This window comes from Watersipora subatra, chromosome 9 (genome assembly GCF_963576615.1).
Source record: "Watersipora subatra chromosome 9, tzWatSuba1.1, whole genome shotgun sequence".
In the NCBI taxonomy this organism is placed as follows: domain Eukaryota; kingdom Metazoa; phylum Bryozoa; class Gymnolaemata; order Cheilostomatida; family Watersiporidae; genus Watersipora; species Watersipora subatra.
Genome location: NC_088716.1, coordinates 42,996,956 through 43,017,500, shown reverse-complemented (window position 1 = coordinate 43,017,500; position 20,545 = coordinate 42,996,956). Strand labels below are relative to the sequence as shown.

At 32.1% G+C, this 20,545-nt stretch overlaps 1 protein-coding gene across 1 annotated transcript; it reads left to right on the top strand.

Annotated features, from left to right (window-relative positions):
- The first annotated feature begins 5,914 nt into the window (after positions 1–5,914).
- On the top strand, positions 5,915–11,726 carry LOC137404555 (histamine H2 receptor-like). The gene is made up of 3 exons (XM_068090782.1): positions 5,915–6,651; positions 7,751–7,942; positions 11,340–11,726. Exons 1-3 carry the CDS (start codon positions 5,950–5,952, stop codon positions 11,526–11,528), a joined length of 1,083 nt encoding a protein of 360 aa, XP_067946883.1. The 5' UTR covers positions 5,915–5,949; the 3' UTR covers positions 11,529–11,726.
- The last annotated feature ends 8,819 nt before the right edge of the window (positions 11,727–20,545 follow it).

Genomic DNA, 20,545 nt, shown 5'->3' with positions numbered 1-20,545 from the left:
TTTCGGTACAAGGGCTTGCAACGGTTTCGAAGAATAATTTTTGTGAGTTGTGTGCACATATGCATTTATCATAAAGCTCTCAACAATTGCTTCACTCGTGTTTGGTCATGGGATTATTAGCATGAAGTTGATATAACTATTATTATTCTAGACAGCACGCTGCTTTGCTCACAGAACCAGTTATATTGGAACATGAGTATTGGTGTACATAGTTTACATAGGGTCCAATTCACTTACTGTAAAATGTCTACTTGAATGCCATTGTAGTAAAATTAGATAGCACTCATCACATTTGCTGCAATTACCCATTCACATATAATTACTAAACGCATCTTGTTTATTTAAACCAGGAATTACGTGTTTGTCACAATTTCCATTTCCATAACATTTCCATAATTAATTTCCATAGTTTTTTCCATTTCCATAACATTACCATAATTTATTTCCATATTATTTCCATTTCCATAACATTTCCATAATTTATTTCCCTATTATTTCCATTTCCATAATATTTCCATAATTCATTTCCATATTATTTCCATTTCCATAACATTTCCATAATTCATTTCCATATTTTTTCCATTTTCATAGCATTTCCATAATTTATTTCCATATTATTTCCATTTCCATAACATTTCCATATTTCTAAAATAAAATTTCTATATCCATTTCCATAAAATTATGGAAATATTTATGTTTATGGAAATGGATATGGAAAAGTAAACATTTCCATAATATGTTTAGCGATCCCTGGTGTGTACGTATGTGTGCGCGCTTGCGTGTCAAATGAGCGTGCGTGAAAATCGTCAACTCTTCCCGAACATGTGATTAATTTATACATAATATGAATATGATACTTGCTTGCTAATATACTTTATTTAGGGTCCAGGTAAAATCAAAGCTGTATGCTACTATTGCCTATAACTAAGCCAGAGACGATTTAAGATAGTTTCTTTCAGATTCCCTTAATAGTTTCTGTAATACCACTGATGCTAGCTGGGTTTGTGTGTTACCATTGTATGTACATGTAGCCAAGTCCAGAGACAATTTGAGTTAATTTCTTCTAGACCCCTTTAATAGTTTCTGTAATACCACGGATGTTAGCTAGGTTTGTGTGTTACCATTGTCTATACATGTAGCCGAGCAAGAGACAATTTGAGTTAGTTTCTTCTAGACTCCTTTAATAGTTTCTGTAATACCACTGATGTTAGCTGTTTGTGTATTACCATTGTCTATTCATGTAGCCTAGTCTATACAATATAACTCCCCTCTGTTTATATCTTGGATTACGTGTATGTTACAATTTCCATAATTCATTTCTATATTATTTCCATTTCCATAAAATTTCCATAATTCATTTCCATTTCCATAATTTCCATATTATTTCCTTTTCCATACCCTTTCCATAATTTATTTCCGTATTATTTCCATTTCCATATTATTTCCACTTCCATAAAATTTCCATAATTTATTTCCATATTATTTCCATTTCCATAATATTTCCATAATTCATTTCCATATTATTTCCATTTCCATAATTCATTTCCATATTTTTTCCATTTCCATAACATTTCCATAATTCATTTCCATATTATTTCCATTACCATAACATTTCCATATTTCTAAAAGAAAATTTCCATATCCATTTCCATAAAATTATGGAAATATTTATGTTTATGGAAATGGATATGGAAAAGTAAACATTTCTATAATATGTTTAGCGATCCCTGATTTAAACTTTCTATTAATGGGGTTATCCTCAGCGGCTGCACCGAAATCCTGATGCCACCTCTGTGATGTAACCAGATGGGTAGGATTAGTCATGCTGTCCTTAGGATGTGGATGGCCAATGTTTTTTTGCACTAACTACCCCAGTGTCCTTAGTTGACCACTACATACATATTATATATTATATACGAGCTCATATAGCTTCACAGTTCATCTTCAAGTCAGACTAGTTGGAATTGTAGTAGAAAGAAAAACAGGTCAGTGAATTACACCATATTTCTCTGTCAAATTTGAAGAATGAACGATGTTTTATTACTGCTTTGTTTTTGCTTGTTATATAACTAATCAAATATGGATTATATCCAATTAGTACTATGTAATTGCAGGCTTCACGTTACTGGATAATGCTTTACTTATTGCTAATAAATCAGTTATGAAGCAACCTTCCAGATCAGTAAAGTCTCCTTAATTACACAATTCCAAATAACAATCCGAGTTTTCGGGTTTTTTTACAAAACCCGAAAACAGCCATGACACTCTATATATTAACTCTTCTCCAATAGTGGTGGTCAAGTAAAGGTGGTGTTCATATAGAAGCAGGCGTTTTAATTTTTAAATAGCTCGCCATAATTTTAGAAATATAAATTTAACCCTTTTACAGGCAAAGCAAATGTCGCTTATGTTTTGCACTGTCTTTTGAGCAGAGCAACACTACCCCTTTTGGATGCAATAAATCTGCTAACCTACCATCTTGTCATAGATCTCTAAGTAAATATGCATTGGAAAGCAAAGAAATCTCTCTACCATTTGATGTCTCTTGCTTGCAACTAATCTATCATGATATTATACCCTATGCCTTTCTTTGCATTTTGTTGAAGCTTTATATTTCTATTTTATTCTAAATTTGAAGTAATACTATTATTTTATTACTACATGTATATTTAACAATGTTTCACAAAAACTCATTGCACTTAATGACACGTTTGCTACAGTTTGCAGTCTAAACTGGTTTTTATGTGCAAGAGAAAATGAGTTATAGCATCAATCCATTATAAGCCAAGCTAAAATAAACAATAGGATGCTATCAAATAATAATTATGCTAAAATTCTGAACAGGTAAAAGTTACATAAGAATAATCTATCAAGTGCTACAAATATATATTCAAGAACAAATGACATATATCAACCATACTTATAATACATGTACATGAAAAAACAAAAATTTACATTTTGGAAAGACAAATATTTGCATGATTTTCTTGGCCAGTATGCATTCTGGTTGTTGCTTTCGATGGAACGAATATCTCCTTCTGGTTGTTCAATATTTTCCACAATACATTCTGGTCTAAACTGCTTTTGCACAGCTAAACTAGTTTATATTAGCGTCCAAACATTTTTTAGCAGAACAAATCTTTATGCGATATATTTTGAATAAATAATGATAAGATTCTAGTTGCATTCGAGCTAAGCACAATTTTCAGCCTAAAACTAGTAATTCATACACTATCGTAGATGTTAACCAAATTTACACATTCCTCAAAGTATTAAGATCGCGTTAAACAAGGAACAGTTATTAGCCTGATACAGTTATTAGTTATTTCTATGGTGCTGCTTTCAAAGTTTTAACAAAAACCTTTGGAGTTGGAAAACAGACTTTGATACAAACAGAAACAACAAAATCCCTTATTGCTATTGATGTGACTGAGTCATTATTATGCAATTTTTGTTGAAACTTTTCTATTGATCACTTTTTATTATGAGTTTGTAATGATCAAAGAATGTTTTTTTGTTTTATGTTTTAGGTTTGTTCCTTCAAATTTGACTCAGGAACATTTGTTCAAGTTGTGTATGAGGTCATCATAGACTGATTGGTTTGGTTGGCTAACTGGCTTGATTGTTTTTGAGTGCAATACCTGTGATGACACGCACTAACATGACCATGAAACAGATATTTCTATTATGATATTCAATTTTATAAAAAGCCCAAAGTATCTTTTTTTATCAGCATTAAATGGAGTAATTGTTGAAATAGCTGATAAGGTAGAAGAAATCAAAGGAAGTATAGCTAACTTTTCTTTAGACTGCACATTAACAGATTGTCTTATTTGATCATTGACAATCACAATTGACTTATCTAATGAACCTGCTAAATATTCTGCTAAATTCTTACTCAATTGTACTAGTTTGTACTAGTTAACACATGTTAAGTTTTTTTGGTTTCTAAGTTCAATATCAGTAGCGAAAATAATTTTTACTACTTATAATACTGAAATTCAGCAGTCAAAGTTTTATCAAAAATTAGGCACATGGCAGCTTTCTACCAAAAACTGTTGGTGCTCTGTTGCTAACTTCTAATTTGTTTCTAAGATATTCTTAAAATTTTTTAAACATAATACTAAACATGGACCTTTAATGTAAAGGCATGTCACAGTAGTACCTGATCAGTACATCGCATCAAAATGTTGCATAAGCTTAACCCATATCTCATTTTACCAGCTAGGATATATATATGCACATATAGTTTATTGTCTGCTCATCAGACTAGAGACTCTGTATTGTAACAGTGTGTTTTACCTCAAATACATCACATATTGGTCAGCTGAAGATGAGTGAGTTTTGCCTGTGTATTTCATTGGCCACGTGTGCATATATACACCCTATCTGCATCAACACACTGGACACGATACTGAATTACTATATGTCAGTCCAGTCATTCATTTGTTGAGTTTGCTGATTTAGATTTGCTGAGTTAGATCAATACTGCTCACACGAAATGTTTGTTTATCTTTGAGTTGTTTTACTCTACTCTTTTTTTCTCAAACTTGTTGCAGACAAATAAAACATATAGATACATGCTACATAAACAAGAACAGTTTCTATACAACTAATATTTAATAACCAAACATAGAATATTTAGATATGTGCAAATCTGGTGCTAAAAATTGTGCATGTATCTAAATCAAGTACATAGAAAAAAATGAAGCAAAAAAATAAGCGCAAATGCATGATGATTTGCAGAAATAGTGTGAGCATAATTTTAAAATGGTATATATATAAATTCTATCAGTTATATGTGAGTCTTGAAAACAAATTTATCAGCTTCTGAAACAATTTCTGTTACCATCCAACAGACCAGTACTTGTATATGCATCACTTCGTTTTGGCCTATGCAATATATACAGCCTAAATTGCGAATGGTACACGGATATCAAAAGCTTTCATAAGTTGTAACTTAATGGAAATGCTTTTGTTAAAAGCTATTTTATTATATTTCCATCTTGTAACTTATTTTGAACCCGTTGCACAGAATAAATGATACATGCAGTAGTCAGTGCTTGATGAAAGGTTGCTTTGTATAGGTCGCGAACTTGTGACCCTTTACCACTTGCACCACTCTTTCTACTCAACCATAATCCAAAGTTGAAAAATCATAAGAGTGATGTTTAGTATGACAAAAGTGATGTTTAGTATCGTAAGAGTGATTTTTAGTATCAAAAGAGTAATGTTTAGTATCATAGGAAAGATGTTTAGTATCATAAGAGTAATGTTCAGTATTATATGAGTGAGGTTTAGTATCATAAGAGTGACATTTAGTATCATAAGAGTGATATTTAGTATCAGAAAAGTAATGTTCAGTATCATAAGTGTGATGTTTAGTATCATAAAAGGGGGTGTTTTTGATGTTAACAGACTTCGAGTGATGAAAGAGTTTAAAGAACATACTGCCAGAGATCCATGAGTTATTTACAACTTATGTAATGTAAAAGAGTAAGCGCACTCTAAGTGATGTCGGGCTCAACTGGCAATCTTAAAACTTTGGTCCTACATATAAATTCAGCACGATATATCTGATTAAATACCTCAAAATGCCATCAATGAACGTGCCTATAGAGTGTTGTTACAAATGCATCACAGAAATTTGTGTTGAAAAAGAAAGAAATTCTAAGTAACACCGGGCGTACTACTAGTATACTATAATTATGTTATTAAATCTGTTTCAACAACTTAACATAGTTGACTCTTGTTTTTATAGTTAAGTAAGCTGCTTTAATTTCATTTTAAGTAAAAAAGTTATCTTCTCCTAACAATAAAAGAATAAATGAAATTGGCTGTGTTTCGACTGACTGACTATTTAATACGCTGGGCTGAATACACTTTTCACAGTATCAAAGTGAAAGCATATTGATCCGTAAGAGCTCTGGATTATTGCTAACTGCAACCATGATGGAGCTGAGAGTAGCTCTTTTTATACTCCACGGATGTGTACGAGAGTCTGCTAACACTTCCAGCCGGAGTGCTTTACAGAACAGTTCAGCGATCAATGACACAGAGGATTTACCGGTGGATAACAAAATGAACAATATTAGCATAGCCTTTTTATCTTCTCTGCTATTTATGGGAGCTTTGGGAACATTTCTCAACATTTCAACAGTAATCATTATTGGATTCGGAAGAAGAATAACCAAGGAAGTTAAAATACAACTCATAAACATGGCTCTTACCGATTTACTTCTCGCCCTCATGACTGTCTCTAACGTTATCATGGCTTCTTTATATTTCAATAAATGCGTTTGGTCCTTTGATTCTTCAGGCGTGTGGACACGAGTCAACTTGTGGTATGCTAGTCCTTTGTGTAGCGCCTCCATCAGCATTGAAAGAGCTTTCATCATCTACTTCCCGTTGTCTGTGTATCGTTACACCAAAACCCATAAAATCCTGGTAGCCTGTCTAATATGGATTATAGCAGTCACGAGCAGTTTTACAGGACACTTTGATTATAACTATATAACTTTAATTAAGTTCATCATTCCAACTGTCATCATAGTCATCTGCTACTCCGCAGTCTTTGCTAAATTGTATTTCCGTACTAACAGCCAACTTCAATTACACTCGTCTAACCACAGATACAAGCAAGTTAAAAAGGTAAGTAAATGTACAATATTTTTAGCTGCATGAAGCACAGAAAACACCTCTATAATCTATGCAACCTTTTTACGTAAATTGAACAGGTTAGCCAATTTTATTGTATTTTACTGCCCATATAACGTAAAAATCCTTTAACATAGATGATCTCAGAATAGATTATAAACATTTATAAGTGTGTAGTAAGATATTTTATTTTAGTAAAGGGAGCTGTAGTTTACTACCCTCACTTTCTCTAGTTTATGTGAACTCAATAAAACTGCGGCTCAACCAGCAAATTTTGCAGGCTAGACTGCAGTTACCAAGTTTGGCTATACAGCCAGTCAATGATAGTGACACAAAAATTACCACAGCAACAGTTCCTGTACTTCATTTGAAACAGTTGCATGTTGTTTCAAAACTCTAGTGGTCATATAATCAAACAAGATTATATGACCACAAGAGTTTTATAAGTATATGCCTGTACAGTGTAGACAAACAAAGGGCCTAGTTACATACATACCAGAATTTAAAGGAAAACTCCAAAAAAAAAATTATGGTTTAAAACCGTTTCATATTGTTTTGAATGCTGTTTAATTTCCCAAATATGGTAAGTGTATTGAAAGAAGTTTTCATCGACATATTATTTAATAGACCGTATGTAGACTTTTTCTTTGCAAAATTTTTTTTTAACTTGATTTAAAACCAAACTGTCTAATGATTTATTTTCAATGCTCATATTTAATGACTATATACATGTATTTGCTATTTTTAAAAGTTCCGTTTTTACCTTTGCCTATGAGAAGAATTTTATGAAATTTACAATACTTTAAAATTATAAATTGGTGCTCAACAGTCACAGAACCTAAAAATAAGATGTCGAACAACAACATTAAGTTAAACAGAGATGTTTTTGGTATTTTAATGCTTTCAGCCAGCATGTACACAATAATTGATAACACAGGCTGTAGAGGCCAATCATGAAGTTGGCAGATTCAGCTCAATCAAGCATTACCGCCTTATTTCGATCTCAATGTTGAAGGCGGATGACGCTAGCTAGCACCACTAGCTAAAATATTGCGCCACGATGTTGTGTTTACATGTTTGTGGTAATTTACAGTTGCAGACAATGCTGGCAGTAGATGCAGCCTTGACCTTGTTGACTTGGATTCCATTTGTCATACGATATGGCTCCCTAAAGGGAACTCTCTATATTGACTATGCAACTGTTGATTTCGTCTTATATCTGTTGGTGACAACAAATGCTTTCTCAACACCCACCATCTATTTCATCTTCAATGACAACTTTAGGGTGAGTTTCCTATACGACTAGATTTAACAATTACTCAAAACAATTATTATAAAATTTACCATACCAGGAGCGGTTAAAAGTTTGGATAAAGAATAAAACTGGATTAGAACTACCAACATTGTGCCTGGCAGCCCAACACCCTAACACATGCCAATCATCTGCCATCCAGCGTTTCAGAATAGTTTCACACAAACTTGTTCGCTGTTCTTTTTCACCAAACTCGATAATATCTCACTGCACACGAGACTGCAAGGGTAACATTGACACTGTGCAACAAACTTTATAACTTTGAGATTGCGTTTGTTAGCTAACACTTGAATGGTTGCCTAGAATTAAACGTTATAGCTAACTGTTACCATCTTAAATCTTTAGACTCTCAGAGAAATAGCCACTTTCATGCATTGTTAACCTAGATGAAGCGTTACAATTTTATGCGAATTCTTTGTGTTTTGTTTTCAGTAAACCCATAAAAAATACCAACAGTGTAATGACTCACATAAATTTAACCTTAACAAGTGGAGGTTTTGAATGAGTCTTCAGGGTTTCTTGCCAAGTTCTATTGCTAAAGAATATTGTCAAGGTCGTCAGACAAAAATAGAAAATATATGTCTGAAAGATTCGAAGAATAATGCTGTCATCATGTATAGGCTACACATGTGTATATATAGCCTAATAATTCTATAGTTATTTAGAGCAGCCTGCAGCAGCTCACACACCTGTTGCAAGTGATAGTTGCAAACAACAACTCTTGGTGACCAGTGTTTATAAATTGTAGTCTTGGATTGATATAAAGCTGAGTTGTATTTCAGATGATTGTTAAAGGAAAATAGCACTATCAGTGTTTAAGGCACCTTTAAAAGCACCTTTTTTATTGACAAATACATTTGTAACCAGATTATCAAGGTGCTTTACAGCTTTATAGCAGCCAATTGCTCTTGTAAAATCTGTAAGTTGATTAAGTTTCTGCAACATAAAATTTAAATACTTCGAAGGCATATAGTTTCGCTATTTCTTCCATATGCACTACACAGCTGTAAGAACTCAAATTACCGTCATTATAACAAAAGTAGATGTTTGAGCCTCTAGCATATATATATATATATATATATATATATATATATATATATATATATATATATATATATATATAAAGTTTAAGTAGTAAGTAGTAGTAAGCTCATAATTTCTCAAAATTTCTTTCTTTTTCAACATAAATTACCACACTGCATTCATGACAACAAGTCATTCATTGAGGTCATGTGTCTTTAATGCATTGGAAAGCTCATTTTTGAGTTACGTACATACACTCTATATAAAAAAAAGAAGTTTGAAAATTGCCAATTGAGCTCCACATTATATGGAGTTGGCCTGCTTTTTCACATCTGTGTACCTAGCAAGCGAGTGTATAACAAGCGGTACACAGTGTTTAAATCTCTTACAGTGCTCCCTAATAACATTTCTCTTGCGTGATTATTCTTTAATGCTATAGAACACCTCTCTTATAAAACTATATATTATTCTGGGGGTCTCGGTGGCAGTTGGATTGGCACAGTTCAGAGTTCATGGTATTTTCAGTTGAATGTGAAAAGTTTGAGCCCGGCAAGTAACAAAATTTTATGAATCACTTCCATTTTATTTGTTTGGCGCAGTGACAATATCAAACAAGATTACATGACTATCAGAGTTTTATATTATATGCTAGTACAGTGTAGACAAACAAAGTGCCGGATTACATATATACCAGAGTTTGAAGGAAAACTCCAATTAAAAATCTATGTTTGTTCAGCGTTGGTAGTTGTTTAGCAAGTATTGACAACTCTAACATGATAGCCTTTGAAAACAACTCGAACACGAAAGCCTTGGATGGCTCAATATGTATATACATGTAGAGATGTATATGATGAGACATGATACACTCGGCTCTACAATTTGATGATTCAAAACTAATGTTACCTTTGACGGTCTGAGCTCTTACACATTAACTGGTTTTGTCTGAAATCATTGAAAGTACGATTCACCTCAGATTCTTTGATCAAGGAGAGTAATAATGCTCAATAGCATCAGTGTATGTTAGTATATACGTAACATCATTAAAAACCTTTGTGCACGACAAAAAACTTTTCTGTTTTTGATAATTTTCCTTCTGTAAACAGTAGCGCAATTAAAAAGTTTGTATCTCTTTCTCAATTGCAGTAAAATGCTGTTGACTAAGGCACACAATTTTGCTTATTAGCTTTTTTATATTTAGAGTTAGAAGTTGGTTTAAACCCTGTCATTTATTCCAAGTCTGTGGTTTAGACCAACCAAAGATAACAAAACCACACAAGTGTGTAACCAAGATTACAAATGCTTAGAAAACCACAAATCATGTTCTTTCTATTAGACGTTTATTGAATAACAGCAAATATTTTGTTTTAAACTTGTCCAATTTAGTAGCCATGTAATTGACTCAAATGGCTAGCCTTCAAAAGACATTACAATCAGCTATAACTGGTTTTAAAAAGTTCAGAGGCATAGATATAGCTAAGAAGAATAGATATAATGTCAAATTAGTCACTATTGTTAATGCATTTGAACCTTTACATTATATAGCATAATATTCATAGCGAACAAGGAAGCCTGCGAAGATTAAAGGAAAGCTGAAAAAGCTGTCTGAGAAAAACTCTGGAAATTCATGAAACCTGACTTGTAATATAATTTGGGAAGGAAAGAAAAATATTGAAGATTGGAAAGGAATTAGAAACATATTCCGGCCTGTTTAGTTGAATAATAACCATAAAACTGGACTGACTACTGTATTTTTATTAAAGTTTGTAACTCATAATCCCTGCCACCAGTTAAACACTCTCAAATCTTTTATTTGGATTGGAGATTAGTGACACTTTAACATTTATATTATAACCTATATACACAGCTAGCCAATCATACAGATGTATTTTATGTGGTGAGTTGCTGCATATTTTTGAGACTGCAGACTCAACCTCAGCCACACACTTTCATGACCACTTGATTATTACCAATACTTCAATCATGGGAACTTTTGAAAAATACTCCATTCAAAATTAACTCATACATGTATTTGCATTTCACATGAGTATTTAGTATTTTCAAAGCAGTCGTGAAATTCGCAGTAGTTTTGTCTAATTTCTCTCTCTCAATTTTATTCAAGTCATACGCCTACTATTGTAATTACTTAATTTTCAACGATTTTCCAACTTTTTTGAATTTTGTTGCCTTAAATGAAGTACTGGGCAAAGATTTTACACTAGTTCATCTACTTCAGCAGAAGTGATTATGGATTCTTTCACATGCTTCAATTTCATCATTTTTGTACTTGTTTATGTAGAGTTTGTACACTTTCTACTCAATATAATTGCATTATTTGTACTTATTTCAGAAGGGCACAAAAGATATATTCAACTTGCTGAGATGTAAGAAAATTCCAGCTCTGCCAAGGTCAAGCCAGAAGATTTCGCAAAAATCTACTGTCAGCAAATTAACTGAATTGAGATGTGCGGAGGAGATATTTGCTATTACTAATAGACACGTTGCTCACAAGTCACAGCCTTGGACAACAGCCAAATAAATACTTTCCTTGGCTATTACAGTTCTTGCATCATTATTGTTATGAGTTATTGAGTGTCAGGTAGAAAGGTTAAATGCGCTGCAGTGCAAATAATGAGAATATTCAATATTTTCACATTATTAATAAACACAACAGGTGTCACTTGGCTATTCCTAAATGCTTTGGTTGATTTTTAAGAGCTTCTAAGAAGCATTGCTTTTGAGACCGAACAGCTCTGTGTGGGAAACTTATCTCTTAGAGAGATAACTACTATAGCATACACTGTCATCATTTTTCATTCGTGTTCACAAAATAATGTGAGTTTTAGCCAATGGCTGTCATGAACTTTTGTACCTACTTTGTGGGTTGGGTATGGGCAAGCTTTGGAAAAGAAAGGCAAAGATAAATTTGTTCGGGCTTTGGGCATGAAATGAGACAATAAGCTTACCTATATACACTACAGCCATCAGCAACCAGACTTTTTACTTGGTGAATGCTTTAAATTCTTTAACAATTTTGACTAATTCAGACAAACCTGAAAACATGTTGAATGTCTTTGAAAAACACTAGTGTACCTAGGTTTTGTATAGATATGAGACGGGTTTGTGATTGATGCGAACTTTATTGGCCATAATTTACACCGTAAAAGCTGCAATAGAATTAACCAAATTGTAAAAAGCATCACTTGATAAAATTTCATCATTCAGTCAAAGTTTACACCAGTTACATAATATATAAAATTTTAACATCACTCTTTAAACAGTTATGAAAATAGCATTGGTAGAAATAGTAGCATGTACTGAGGTGTAAATTCAGGATTGGCACAGCAACAAACAGATATGAAAGGCATTGAAATATTAAGCTATAGCCATTCTGTTGAAACTATAAACTCGCAGTTGATTATTATATACTGGCTATATAACAATGAGAGATTACATACTTTGTACCATCCATCACAAAACAAGCTAATACTACAATCTACTTGACAGATACAGTCAAAAGTGTCACTCGTACCTTTGAGCACGCCTCTTTGTTGTTCATGCTGTAGGCTACTACGGTCATGAAACAATATCTCGCTTTTAGACAGAGGAAATCTTGTAAATATGTAAACAACTACTGCTAAGTATAAAATTAGAACTAATAAATCACTAAAATAACCATTGCAATTGGTAAACAGTAGGATTTTGCCAATTCATTTTATTGCTTTTATCAAAGGTGACAAGGTTGTCATTAAATTTTCATCATTGAAAGTTAGTGCATTGCGCAATAATGAACAGTTCAGGGAGCCTACCAATTTATCATCCACCAGGTCAAATAAACAGCAAACAGAAAGATAAACAGCTAACCCGAATACATGAATCATGGCAGCACCATACAACCCTTCAAAATACAAGTGTGCTGATCATGCTAGGGCTGCAGCTACAACTAGCATTGAAGCTTTTACAATCAAAACCAGCTTATTTAATCAAAAAAGTTGAAAAATGAATAATATTGCGATCTTTAGATAAAGTAAATATCTAGGCCAATATTCTCTGTGTGTATGCCTGATTGATACACATTGATTACATTTGGTACATTCAATAAAGCACTGGGTGAATTGTAAAGTTGGCACCTAATAATTGACTTTAGTGACGTGCTTGTAAAACTCTTTAGTTGTCTTCCCTTTTTTCAGTCGGTCGTTTTGACCTTGACTGTCTTATTGTGTAGACTTCATTACGGATTTCTATGGCACTTCGTTTCAGCCGTTTCTTGCCAACGTTTTTTTTCTGATTTCCTCAACTTTATGTTACCCTTTTTGCTACATTAAAAAGGCCATGGCTGTTTCCTGGCCTAATGGTATAAACATGCTATACATGTTAATGTGTAAGGTGTAGCATGTATGCATGTTAATATTTATTATATAATTAACTGTACAATATAATGAATATTACCTTAAAAATGAAAATAAAATAAATTTTTGTTGGTTGTTGAAGTCGCGATAGTAATGCTTCCGGAAACATATTTTAGTTTTATCGTGGTTGTCCTCCGTATAAAAATAAAATTTGAGTTTCAAATTGCTTTTCATTTAAAGTGAAACAACTTTTGTTACAGTTTAAATACAATTCATAAGCATTTTAATCTTCAAGCATTTGTTTTACTATTATTAACACCTGCAAAACAGTGTGATTAAATTTAAAATTAGAATTAAAATAGTCATTAAAATTTGCCATGATAATAATAGGCTCCCTGCAAAAAGTATTCAAAGTATCTCTTTGCACCATTCAGGCAAACTTTTAGTAAAATAAAAAACTTTACCCTTCTAGCAATTTTTACAATAATAATTGGTTTTGAAAAACCATTTTTAAAATAATTTTACATCTCAAATATGACACTCTAATTCAAATATGATTAGTTGTAATTAAGATGTACTATCATTATCATACATTATTAATATAATTATAATGCATGATAATTATGATAAATCTATTTTCAAAAATGAAAACAGCCTTAGGCCTATATACTTGATTTGCACAATATACTATACAAATTTTTTTTAGAAGAGATTTTAGTAAATTGTTTCCTATTGATTTCATTAACATAGACTGGCTTTACAGCTTTATAAATATAGTAATACTGATAGGAGTATAGATGAGCAGAGATGATCATTACAGGAGGTTACTTTTTAGTCTACGTATAACTACATGTCCGTTAGCGAGTTATGATATGAACAAATGCCTAGACCGATAGTAAAAATTATATTTATAATAACGTTTTGTTTAATATACTATAGGCCTAAGCTATGTGCTTGTCTTGCACTAATGATTAGTTTACTTTGCTTGTAAAACAGTCTTGTCACTTAATTTTTTGTTAAATAATGAAAAATAGCGGTTGCCAATAGATAGTAAATAACAAGATAGTAAAACAGTAAATAACAATAAAAAAAAAGTAAAAACACTGTCTATTTTGGTTTTGAACCATATGATTATATATATTACATCATTTTTAACTTATCATGGTTTTATATTAACACGAAACTGAATAGTATTTTTTTAAATATAATATCTAACACAATATCATATTTTGAATGTATAATGTATTACATTATATTCAATGTATATCTTGTTTTATATAACTGTTTACATTCACCTTTAAAATATTAATTATTACATGAATTATTACATGAATTATTATTAACATTACTAGTTATATTTTTATTGATTAATATAAACAGTATGACACCATTTTAAAATATCACCTACATGTAGGCTCAGATTACAACTGCTGTTAGTAGAGATTTATTGCCCCATATTCTATAAAATATTTATTATTAGTGTTTCAAATGCTAGTTATCAACCATTTAACTGGTCACAAGGAGAGTTACTAATCTTTATTTAGTTGAATTGGTAAAAAACAAATATCATGCATTAAATGTATATAATTTTAATGACTGCAGCATTTGTATATTGATAAAATTTCACTTGATACAGGTCCTGTTTAGTGCTGCATGATATCTTTGCATGTACATTTGATTATTTGGTCTCTAAATATATCGAATATCGAAAAATATCGAACATCGGAGTTGTCTTCTTTCGATATATAGTGTTGGGCTTTAACATGAACGATAAGAGAGGATATCGGTTATAATCGGTTGAAAAACAAGAGTTGTCACCTTTTTACAATAAAGAGAATAGACCACTCTAGTTTTGCGAAATAAAATAATTCGATAAAATATCGGCTTCGATATTCATATCGACTTGAAAACTGACCAAATATAAAATCATCCACTAAAATATATCGCCACATCAAATTATATTGTGTTATCGTGCAGCACTAGTCCTGTTTAATTTAGTCATGAATATGGTGTTAATTTCTATACATCAACTAAACAATAGTATTTTACTTGAATCGGTTTAGAAAGAAAGTTCTATAATAGCTTTGAATTGAATTGACTTAAAAGGAAAGAACTATATTAGCTATGCGGGCTACCTGGTATAATAGGCTACTGGTTTACCTAGAATATGCAATTTCAAATAAGTATTTAAGAGAGGAATTATTGAATTGAAACAATGCAAAAGTTACCACAAGCTTTGCAAAGAGCACGAATAATAAGCCAAGAACAACAGTCAATGGTGTCATAATTATTATTATAATATCACTGAGGAGAAAAGACAAGGTAAGAGAGATGAAGTATGCAGAACACCAAAACAGTGTACTATACTCCTGCAAGTCAGTACACGCAGGGTGTCACATCACACTGTGCTATTGAGTTCATTCGTGTCTTATGACTATCATGGTGTCTTTTTGTCGCATGCATTTGCATCCCAATGAGACGTCACACAATTGTCAATATATCATAGACCAGTGAGCTGATTTAAACAATTTTTACAGTTTTAAATAGGAAAGATGTTGTATAATGACATACCAAAAACTGAAATGCAAAATATTTTGAAAAAACTTACCAAATTTTATGCAAACTTCCCATACCAACATCATTACCTAGATAGATTTTAAACGTGCATTATTAACGCACCTGAGGCTATTCCAATTTTAGGTTCTAGATAAAGCTGGTGGATTGTCTTACCTTTTCTCATATTCTAACAACTAGTATTTTTGTAACTCTTTGCATTGTTAGACTTTACAGGCTCTTCTCATTCACATTTGTCAGACTAACTTCAAATAATGGAAGATTAAATACAAAAGGCTGTTTCAGTCAAGGTGTAGCAAGACAAACTGGCAAATATTTTAACCAGCATTGCATAAAAAGTTAGTAGCTGTCCAAACAAAAGCATACAAATAACAGCTGCTCAAAGTCGTATGCCAGTGTCTCCTCAGCATATCATAATAACATATTCTTGTGGTGTTGTGTTAAACTCTCCAAAGAGCCTGTAGAGTGCGTGGTCACCATAATGATCAACTGCAATGGCAAGGAATATTATTACATGCTGGTAATTATTCTTTATTGTTCTCAAACTATTGGTTATATTGTTTTAAATCAAAAAGTGGCTGTAGTAATACAATTGGAGTAACCATTATATAACAACTATATAATACAACATACATTTGTACTACAACATAAGACACTTTAATTTTTTACGTATCTGGGTAAGTATTGAACATCATTCAACTTGGTCATATCCTTTGTTTACAAAACACAATTGAAAGCTAAATTTTACCAAAATAACATTCAAATATTTTTTATTTGCTTCCAGTATCATGATTTGCTTTATTTATTGCTAAAGCCTTAACTGGCCTTAGTTTTTGTATAGGGTAAGCATTTATGGGTTAGTAAAAATTAGTTTTTAGCTGGTTGTCAATAGTGATTGGCTTACTTTATAATTTTGATAGGGGTAATACTCTACAAAAAGATGGTCAGAGTTCAAAGACATTTTCACATTTGAAATATCATAGTCTAACAAAACAAACAAAAGTTGATTTTAAGGTGGTTTTGCAAATATTGGTAAGTTTGCAAAACATAGTAACCAAAGACCACAATTATTACAAATAGCTTTGCAAGGACATAAAGTGACAGGACAAACAGGACATATGTCTATTGGTTTACGGCTTCGTTTTAACGATAACTTTTTGCCGACCTAGTTAAAACCTTTTTATTTTAATTCGATAAAAAAGCCTAAACAATGCTGTTCTAAAAAATGTTGAAGTAAATCTTTGTTAGGCGACTAAAGAAAGTTGTCTGATCCTTGACTCAGAGAGATCAGTCAAAGGGGTCACAACTCTAAATTGCTACTAGTTTCAAAGGAAAAATATTAACATTTTTTCACATTAGGAATGCTGAATTGAAAAAAATCAGTCATCATATCTTTTTTAGGCTGTTGTGAGATAGTCTCCTGTTAACGCCATATTATCATCTTTGTCATTTTGACGTAATTAGCACACTGACTGCTAAATTTGTATTTTGAGTAAAATATTTGTTGAATTTTATGACACAATTGAATTTGAATAACAAGGACAAAACAAACCATTGTGTTCCACTTCGTAAAGTGACAAAATTATCTAAAAGGTACGTATTAATCTGAAGGTGCACTGTAATGGTAAGAAAGCAGTAGTTGCACTTATAGATATAAGAATATAGCTAAACTAGAGAAACTGACAAGCAGTGCTGACTCATACTGCACATAGAGTTATTAAAGACACTTTTTTTACTAATATCTGAAAGCTGAACAATGATGTTACTGTAAAGCAATAGTAACAGATAAGTATGTGGATTGATCAGATTGTCTTTTTCTACAACAATTCATTTAGTTATGAAGAGCTTGCCGGCTTGGATACATCTAGGCAGTGAATAATTGTATTCACTTCTTGCGAAGCTAATCAAATTCTTTGTTTAAATTTTTAAGGTTTTACAAATATGTTTTACATTTTTATGGTATTTAACAGTAAACTAGTTTTGATTCAGCAAGAAGCAAAATATTTTGTCATCTTACCATAAATTAGGATGGAATTCATGGTAACTGATTAACAAATCATTACATTCATTGTGAGATTATTTATATATTAATTATTTTTTATTTTGGGTATGAAAACAGGATAAAATGTTTAATTAATCTTATAATTACTTTTTCAATCAAATGGCTATTTCACAAACATCACTAGGCAAAATATGAAATGCTACTGTTTAAGAGCTTTAACAAATAATATAACGACGACAAAACACATAATAGTGTTGATTTTGATAAGCACTTGTTAGAAATATGTCACCTAAACTGATTGTAAGATCATTTCATTAGATCAGACAGTTTCGTGTCAGCTCATGAGACCAGACTGTCAGTTTTGAAGAGTTGTATTAAATATACAGCTAAAACTAATTGACTGAAGCAGCAATCTGTTTTTAATTTTTATACTTTGGAAGATTGAATGTCTATCAAACGAAGTATTACTCATAAACTTTGAATGCAAAGCTAAACACATTGTGAAATAATCTATTATTAGTAAAATAAAAAGTTGCTAAATCTATTATTAGTATTAGCTCTTTTGCTACCACGAACTGCATAGCGCAGCTCGGTAAAGCTTCAGCGTACGACCAAAAGATGCATGATTTGGCATCATTAGACTTTGCACGAATCATTTTTGACTGGTGGGTAGTTACAGTACTTAATCAGTTTATCATATCTGTGATTAGGCAAAAGGGAACGATTATCTGCATGCATTAGGCTTATGAGAATGCACCTACAACTCATCTTGAGAATAGTTTCACTTTGCAAAAACATTATTTTGTATCAGTTTCTTATTAGCATTGACCGATCGTGTCAGACGAATTACATCTTTGAAGGCTTTTATAACTTGGATCTACAAACTTTAGGTAGATTTTTTAAAATTTCCTAGAAGCAACAGTGTTACTAAAAGGGATTATTTGTTTTTTTAGTATTAATAGTAATACTGTAAGCTGTAATAATATTGATAAATTGTCCAGCTCAGACGTGCTCATGGTCGAAGTAAAATGGGTGAAAAGTGTCTACGCTCATTTTACAAAACCTTTGTGGCATTTTATGGTATTAGCTGATGTAAAATGTTATGCTAAATAATTTGGTATCAAAACATTTTTATAGACCGTGTTTTTCAAAAGTGATAGCTCATCAAATTGTAAAATATTAGGTTTTACCAAATACGCAATTGTGAAATTAAACTGTTTTTATAGACCGTGTTTCTCAAAAGTGATAGTTCATCAAGTTGTAAAATATTAGGTTTTGACAAATACGCAACTGTGAAATTAATTTGGTGGCGAAAGAGTTGAATGATAGCAAGTGGTCTCGAAGTTTTAGTTAAGATTAAAGTACTTTTATTAAATACCTCCATTTATTGATTATGAAATTCTCCAACTATTCATGGACTGAAATAGGAAGTATAATTTGTGTTTTAGATAACTAATGCATTGATACTTTTATCTGTACATATTTTATGTAAACTGACTCTCATCTGCTGATCATTACTACGATTTTAGTGCTTTTTAAATACCACAATTTTAATTTTTAATATTTCTGTAAAGAAGTGTGCACATGTGCGCATGTGCCCGTAAGGGTTTGCTTGTATGTGGGAATTTTTGTACAATGCATACATGTGTGTGCGTGCATGCATGCATGTATATATGTATGTTTTAATTTGTTCCTGTGTGCACATGTGTGTGAACATGTGTGTGCCCGCGTGTGCCCATGTCTGTGCTCGAGTGTGCCCTTGTATGTGCCTATATGTGTGCCCGTGTGTGCCCATGTGTGTGTGGCTGTGTGTGTGCCCAAGTGTGCTCATGGGTGTGCCTTTGTGTGAGTTCGTGTGTGAGCTCGTGTGTGAGCTCGCTCGTGTGCGTGTGTGCGTGCGTGCATGCGTGCGTGTGTGTGTGTGAGTCTGTTAGTCTGCATAAATGCCAAAAGTTTTAAGCTTTGCTATTAATTTCATTCAATCTTTACTCCCATATTGTGAAAGGTCATATCATTTTGAATACAAGTGATATATTTTATAAATGCCAAAATGGGCATCCAAAACAAAAATTTAATTCCTATCCACTTCCAAGCACCTATTAACACTTTTTAAACCAGGTGGAAATGAGCTATAAACAACTGTTATCTAACCTTTTCACAGCCATCTACATTTAAAAAAACCTGGCTGTCTTCAAATTTAGCTATCGGCCTGCTGCCAACCACTTTACCAAAAAATTGCTGATTCTTTGCTTCATGATATTTGCATTATATTTTTTACTAAAAATTTATCTACATGTAGAACATTTTTGTTATAGATTTTATTTTGCCAACATGTTCAAAAACACTTCTATGCTAAAATTTTAACGTATCTATACTTTTTGCATTGATAAAGTTATCTGAAGCTTTGATCACTACGAAGCTAAAATGATTCTCTACACTGTTCCTTACTATTAGGAATCTGTAACTTTCATCACCATCAGAGTTAGTGCTGCTACTTTAATTATCTGTGTGATCACTAAAATCTAAATATAAACTGGCTATGAAGCTGTCAACATAAGTAATTATTTATTTTCTAACTCGGGAGATACTTATGAAAGTCATAATAACACTAAATAGCTTGAACGTCAGAAA

Bases quoted from the DNA above. Each gene is read 5' to 3' on its own strand.
- LOC137404555 (XM_068090782.1), top strand. From the start codon at position 5,950: ATGATGGAGCTGAGAGTAGCTCTTTTTATACTCCACGGATGTGTACGA. The intron at 6,652-7,750 runs GTAAGTAAATGT...GGTAATTTACAG, and splicing joins GATACAAGCAAGTTAAAAAG to TTGCAGACAATGCTGGCAGT. The intron at 7,943-11,339 runs GTGAGTTTCCTA...TACTTATTTCAG, and splicing joins TCTTCAATGACAACTTTAGG to AAGGGCACAAAAGATATATT.